At 38.9% G+C, this 7,215-nt stretch overlaps 1 protein-coding gene across 1 annotated transcript; it reads right to left on the bottom strand.

Annotated features, from left to right (window-relative positions):
* Positions 1-1,405: 1,405 nt before the first annotated feature.
* On the bottom strand, positions 1,406-3,410 carry phox2bb (paired like homeobox 2Bb). Its single transcript, XM_016450514.1, has 3 exons — positions 3,114-3,410; positions 2,239-2,426; positions 1,406-1,831 (listed from the first exon to the last, which is right to left on the bottom strand). The coding sequence occupies exons 1-3, from the start codon at positions 3,352-3,354 to the stop codon at positions 1,406-1,408; spliced, it is 855 nt and encodes a 284-aa protein (XP_016306000.1). The 5' UTR covers positions 3,355-3,410.
* Between the last annotated feature and the right edge of the window lie 3,805 nt (positions 3,411-7,215).

The raw sequence follows: 7,215 nt of genomic DNA, 5'->3' as shown, positions 1-7,215 counted from the left end.
GGGGGGGGGGGGGGGGGGGGGGCTATGAAAAGCTATGAATTTTGGAGTAAACTGCTAATGAAATTTAGTCTGTATATCTGTGTTTATAACAACAATAACAACAGTGCCTATATATTTCAGTGTCGTGAAAACATCATTTCCCGGAATCTGTATATGAGCAGTCAGGCGCCTTGTGCGGCTGTCCAAGGTGCTGAACAGGATATACGCCCTCTCGGTCGTCCGAAGCTAGTAATACAACTAAAGATCTTTTGAATGGAGATTTTGAATGAATATTGTATTTTAGCAATGTTTCAGTTAAATTAAGTGAATACTTTAAAAAGGAAACGGGACAATACTATTTTAGCATCATAATCGTTTTTATCATCAACAGCCATGTCAATGGTACACCTGAAAAACTATGTGCACATGTAGAAATATTTCCTTCTTAAATATAAGCATCCATTACCTACATATAAATAATTCTCAAATCCTGGACAAAAACGTGTTACATAATGCTCACAAAATAGGTGAAATCATTATAAAATTGGACGGAGAAGACAACATGCAAATAATATAGAAAATAAATACAATGTTTTGCATCCATTCCCTTTTTCCTCCAAAGAATGCGCCAGTTGTAACTTGTAAAACATTATAAAGACTCGGTGAACTACAAGGGGAATGTGGTCTATGTTTATCTAGGACGTCAATACGTTTTAACACTATACAATTTGAGCCACAAAAACACAGCTGTAGAAAGACACACAAAACGTTTACGTATTCCTGTCAACAATGAAGTATGTACTTGTGCCATTTTAAGAACAATTTGCCTTAGATTAATAGTAAATATGTAGATGAGTGTTTGCAGAGCCCCTGGCTCTAAGGCTTGGTAGATTTATAGGTAAAAATATATAACAGAGTGCCACATTTGGCAGTATTCTGTAATACAGACATGTAACTTGCGCTATTGGTACGTTTAGAGTCAATGTAAACAAATAATTATGGCGCCAAGATATAATGACATGTATAATGACACTGAATAATGAAATTGTATTTTCATGAGTCCTTGGTGGGTTTTCTTTGCAGCAGGTGCGCGCATCGCAGTCTATTGGTTAGTTTACTTGAATTCGTCAGAAATTATGTGACGACCACAGCCAAAACAGAACAGTCCGGATAAGGTCACAATGTTAACGTAATGTGTATGGTATTATTATCCAGCTTCTGGTGTAAACCAATGGCGTCGAAAGTAGTCGAATGAGGACCAGAGGTGGTCTCTTTTTTCTACGCCAGTGGGTAGAGATACAGGGCTCTCTCTCCTTCTTTTGACATTCTTCTTTTTTCCAGTTATCAGTTGTCTGTGACTAGAGTAAACGCTTACTTGTTTGTTGAATCTCGCGGTCGTCGTTTCTTTTCTGCATAAAGCATTAACTCAGAACATGCTGGTCTTTACTAAAGTGGCTTTGGCTCCGTTCTGTCTTTGTAATGAGGACAGAACACCAGCAAAAGGTCCGCCCAGAGAGTCCGGAATGGAGGTGATGGTGCCCGGGGCAGAGGCCCAACCTTGACTCGGCGCAGTGCCTCCCATACCAGCCACTGACGTCTTCACCTGTTCAACCGGGCCGTTCCCTGTGACGCTGACCTGTCCGCCGGTGGGACTTGGTCCACCACAGTTGGAGGTAGGGTTTGGGTTAGGTCCGGGCCCACCAGTGCTGTCAGGATCGGTAGCCTTTGCCTCTTTGCTGTCCTCCTCTCGCAAGTCAGATTTCTTCCCAGACCCGTTCTTTGCTGCTGCAGCTGCGGCGGCGGCTGCACGCTCTTGTTTGCGAAATTTGGCGCGCCTGTTCTGGAACCACACCTGTAGAAAATGCGCATCACATATTTTAAAACATATTTTACATTGCATTGTTCGTGTTTCATTGTATTTACATTAGTACTGAGTAATACAAACTGTCATTATTTAGTATGAATGTTCATTATATTAATAAAGAAAAGTTATTGTTGTTATTATTATTATTATTATTACTATTGCACATAACTGTATTAACATTTTGAAATGTATAGCATGGGAACTATAAAATGCTACATAGCTCTTAAACCACAAAAAAACAAATAAAACAAATTAAGCATAAATATAAACATAAAAATAAACCACTAAAACGTAATAGCTCTTGTCATGTAATATTATATAGCACGTCTTTACTTTTTGTCATGTTTTCTGTTGTAAATTTAAGAAATTTCAGAAGTAAGTGGAGGATATCCCACCTGCACTCTAGCCTCGGTGAGATCGATCTTTAGCGCGAGCTCCTCTCGTGTGTAAATGTCTGGGTAGTGAGTCTCAGCGAACACGCGCTCCAGCTCTTTGAGCTGCGCGCTGGTAAAAGTTGTCCGAATGCGTCTCTGCTTCCGCTTCTCATTCAAACCTCCGTGGTCGGTAAACAGCTTGTAGGGGACTGTTCAAATACATAAGTCAGATGTTAGCCAAAGTATTTGTGAAAGTATAATTGTAAGAAAATGTACCTAAATGTCACCTTAAATCTTTTGAAGTAAAACATGCAACTTGTTGATTCACATAATGAAAATTAAACACTTCAAATAATATTTCTAAACTAAGCGTGTTCAGTGGTTACTTGCATCATAAATTGTTTAAGATAAGATGAAATCGTGATAAAAGATAAGGTTATGAAAATCTGGAGTAATCCTGTTTTCTGTGAAATGCAGTTAATTAAATGTTATTGGAGACTGGATTGGAAACGTGTCATAAATGCTTCTGTCTCTTCTATTGTTGCTACTGCAACTTCAATTCAGTGCCAATAATGAGCTTAAGCCCCTGGTTATTTCATTATTTTCGAAGGTTTATGTCTCATCGCAAAGTAAATAAATTATGCCTATCATTTTGGCAGCTTAAGATAATTTTGTTGGCGGTTAGGGTGTGACTGGGATAGTGTAACCCCGTAACTGAATTACCTCTTGCCTGCAATCGCTTCTAACGTGATAAATTCTTTCATTTGTGTAAGCAAATTTCGTTTGGTAAATACTAAACACATTTCCATTTTCGAAAGCAATCAAGGCGTCCTATATACCAGGGCCATGATTCTTGTGCCTCTCAGCTGGCGAGCTAAAGGTGACTCTGGGCTTACCTGCGGCGTACGGACTGCTCTGGTGGTCCCGCAGGGTGCCCAGACTACAGGAGCCCGGTGTAAGCGACGGGCACCCGGAGGTGGCCCCAAACGTCGTCCTGATGGGATTGTACTGAAATCCACTGGCTTGGCTGCAGGAGCTGAAGTCCGCATAAGCTGACGCCAGGCTCGAAGTGTCCATCCCGGCCATACAGGACTCGTAGGCAGAGGAATTGAGGTAAGAATACTCCATTTTATACATTGAAAAGGCTCAGTGGAGAAGGAAAGCTGCACTCCCAAGGAAAAATACACACAAACGTCAAATTCAAATTTGATTAAATTGGCGAGGAGCACATGAAAAAAGCAAGCCAAAACGCGGACGAAGTTGGGGAGCTTGTGGCGGCTGAATTTTTACTGGTTTGACGGAGGCTCGTGCCGTGGGTAGATGTGCACTGCTCGGCGCCTGCTCAAAAACTGCCCTCCTTTATAGGAGCTGAGCCTTGTTTTATGAAAAGCCTCCCAAGGAGCCGCCTAGCCCCAGGTCTCTAGAGCATATAGTCCTCATAATAAACTTGGCTCTTTCCGCTTGGACAATAGCACGGCGTTTGGGTCTTATTGCTAGCGCTTTTTTACATGACAATAACTCATCAGTCTATTGGGCTGGCACTGGGGGATCGGGCTGCCCAACCTCCCTATCATTGATCCCCTGCATCTCTAATTAGAATTTAATACCCCACCATTACGCGCCAGCCCCCTCCACCACGTATAGCCCTCTCGCTCAAACCGCCATCTTGCCCTTTAATTCAATCACACCACTTGGAAATAATGAAAGTTGGGTGACGATTCTCCCTGATCCAATTTTCCCCGAGCTTTTAAGCCTTTAAACCGGTGGTATACCTTGGGCTAAATTTTCGATAGTATTTCCCCTTCTCCTTTACTTGTACTTCTCTCCGTTTCTCTTTTCTTTTGCACGGCACTGCTTTGTTGTTGTTGTTATCGTTAAAGTTAAACTGAACAAGTTGTTCATTTATTTGTGTATGTTATTATTATTATTAGTATTATTATTATTGTTGTTGTTGTTATCGTTATTATTATCTTTTGGATAATAAGGGTAGCAAATTCGCAGAAAAAAGCTTAATCGTCAGACCTCTTATCTTCCAAAATCGCCGCAGAACATAATTTTGTAGTTGTAACAAGGTTCTTGCGTTGCACCCATGTCTTGGAGATAGCACAATATATTTAATCATGCGTAATGTAGACTTCTTAAATGTTGAAATTGTCATTATTCTAACTATATTGTATAAATTAAAAACATTAATAATTATTTCGTAGCTGTGGCTATCCAACGTTTTTTGATTACAAGTTGTATAACAGGCTTTGTATATATTTATTTCAAATAGACGAATGATCAGCCAAAGACGATTTCTCACGTCTTTTCTTACCGTGAAAAAATTCAAGGCCACATCCTTTGTTATTGATCGTATGTAAAGCATAAGCAAAAACAAATAGCAAACCTATACACGTTCAAAACATCACTACTTAAACTAAAAGATTAATTTACAATGATACGTCCTGTGTGCTGAATAAACAAACAAACAAACAAATAAATAAATAAATGGAAACAAGAAAAACCGTTGCACCTGTGGTTATACAAACAAAAATACGCTCTAGGTGCAATATGCAACAGAGGGATAAAAGCGATGATTAAAATTTATGAGGTCACTCGAATGAAAGCATCAAGCGTTTCGAGTTTGATTTTTCACCATTTCTGCGCCGTTTAAATTCTCTTTTTTTCTCCTTCAGTCAGCTTCGTCTTTTTTTGTGAGAAAGATAAATGGCGATTAAAAAGTTCAGTCTTTCTTGATACAACCCGGCCCCTATTATGTTAATTTTTTCTTTCTACACGCGAGTTTTGACTAAAAGATGTAGTAAATGGTTAATTTGATTACTGAAACCAAAGACCAACTGGTCCACCGTCCTCCCTCCACGCGCCTAGAAAGGAACAAGAAGGCATCGCGAGGAATTAATCTAATAACATACAAAGGGCCGAGAAAAGTCCTTTATGATATTTTGCCGAGGCAAATACAATTATAGCTTTTACCATCCGTTTCCCCTATTCAAACAGCTCTTTATTCTCACGATCTGTGGTCCACCAGCTACCGAAACGCCCATCTTTTATATTTTCAACATCTCCTTTCATACTATCAGCTGGTTCTGCGATCTGTTGGGCGGACTAAAATGTCAGCGTTAACCCTTTGATATTACAGTTTAAATAAGCGACCTGTCCACCTCCAAGTTTAACGAAAACAAGCACAGAGGTTTGCGGGCGGGCGCACAAACAGACGCACAAGTAATTCTAAAGGTATTTGGATCCACTTGGCTATAATCTGTGATAAATCAGTTAAATCAGCTTGCACCGGCATAATATCGTTAACAGGTCAATAGCACGAAGCATTCTAAATTAAGCCCTATTCTAACAACAAACCGTAAAACTGTACGTTATCAGTGATTAACAGTGTGATAATGGTTCAATAACCGTAATTTAGAAGGTTATTTGTGATTTAATGACTTATAAATAGCAGCGTCCATATGGTTTCACTTAAATAAATCAAATAACTACGGGGCTCACAAGATCCTAAATCTTTGGTTGCAAAGTGGCTGACAATAGGGGTGTAAGTTCAGAAGGCTCGGCAGAGACTTCTTCGATTTCTGCACGCCTGCTCTGTGTTGCTCTGTGCTGGTGGAATGCGGGTCGGCAGGAGGGCAAAAGGAAAAACAAAATGCCTTTGTATGTGGAAGGATAAGACGAATCAGTCACAAAAAAAAGAAAAAGAAAAAAGAGGAGTGTATAAGAGGGGAGGCCAGAAGGGTGTGACTGCTGTCAGATCGAACATAACGTCTCACTTTAATGTTGAGGAAACCCTAAGATTATCAGAGGGGAAATTATTATGGTTCTGTTTGTGGAATCAAAGGTTTTGCTGCGCGCAGTGCTGTTTTTTTTTTTTTTTTTTTAATTAAGATGAGCGTTTAGTTTGATTTTTACATTTGTTTGTTAAAATAAATGTATTAATTTGGATTTAGTTTCTAATATATAAATATGTTCTAATATATTCATAAATCAGGGCTTATTTTCGACCAAACTGTTATAGTAGACGCGATCTATTTATATATATTTAAATTAATTAAGCATTGTTAAATAGATATTGCTCTGACTGATATTTTGCTAAAAACCTGTGGTTTGAAGTAGTGTTCACCGACCGGCAATAATACAATACTTGCAATATAATATTTTTTTAAAGGCATTCACAAATAAATAATGTACTGACGTACCTGTAAAATTTTGTTATCATTATTATTTACACTAAACTAGAAAAAAAATATGCCTCTGTTATGCCAACCTACAAGCGCGCGGGATGCGTGTTTATTTTTCACGTGCACGCATTAATAAAACAAATGACAATTTAAATCAAGCTTTTCATAAATGACAGGTAAATGGTAAGTAACTTTTTATTTTAACGCTCTAGCATGCCATATTAATATAATTTTTATTCTTATTATAATTTTATTTTTTTTTTTTTTTGGTAATTCTAAGGATGGTGACTTTTTAAAACAATAACTTATATTTACAATTACAGATACGATCACTTGCCTTTTTTTGAGAATAGGCCCAAAACCCAAGTTATAGCCGATGTGAACTGTGGTCCATATGGCTGTGTATCCGGGATGCCAGATCCCTTATCCTTTTCTTATGGCCACTCAGCTCACGGCCTTCCCAAGTGACCACGATGATGTCTGGCCTTCAGAGGAGCGGATTAGCATAAAAATCTTATTCTGCGGGGACAGTATTAGCAAACATATTACCCTCTAACGCGGCTCTGGCCCCGCCGAGATCCTGTGCTCGGAATCAATTACGAAATTACTTCAACCTCTAAGTCGACATTAACGGGAGAAGAAATGCCATCGACCGGACCTAAATAAGATTTCGAAAAGATGTGATTATTTAATCTCTTGCCAGTGTTTAAGAATTTGATTCATAAAATTGTCTAAAATGAGATGGAATTAAATTCTTATCGGAGTATCCTGTCATCGTTTCATCCCGTGCTGTGTAACGCTGGTTTAACAG

This window comes from Sinocyclocheilus anshuiensis, unplaced genomic scaffold (assembly GCF_001515605.1).
Source record: "Sinocyclocheilus anshuiensis isolate Anshui unplaced genomic scaffold, SAMN03320099.WGS_v1.1 scaffold2039, whole genome shotgun sequence".
Taxonomy (NCBI): Eukaryota; Metazoa; Chordata; class Actinopteri; order Cypriniformes; family Cyprinidae; genus Sinocyclocheilus; species Sinocyclocheilus anshuiensis.
Note: the sequence above shows the minus strand (reverse complement) of the source record. Positions and strands in the feature narration are given on the sequence as shown.

Excerpts from the sequence above, each read along its gene's own strand:
- phox2bb (XM_016450514.1), bottom strand. The coding sequence starts at position 3,354 with ATGTATAAAATGGAGTATTCTTACCTCAATTCCTCTGCCTACGAGTCC. Across the intron at positions 2,427-3,113 it reads GAGCAGTCCGTACGCCGCAG|TCCCCTACAAGCTGTTTACC; the intron begins GTAAGCCCAGAG and ends GTATTTGAACAG. Across the intron at positions 1,832-2,238 it reads TCACCGAGGCTAGAGTGCAG|GTGTGGTTCCAGAACAGGCG; the intron begins GTGGGATATCCT and ends CATTTTCTACAG.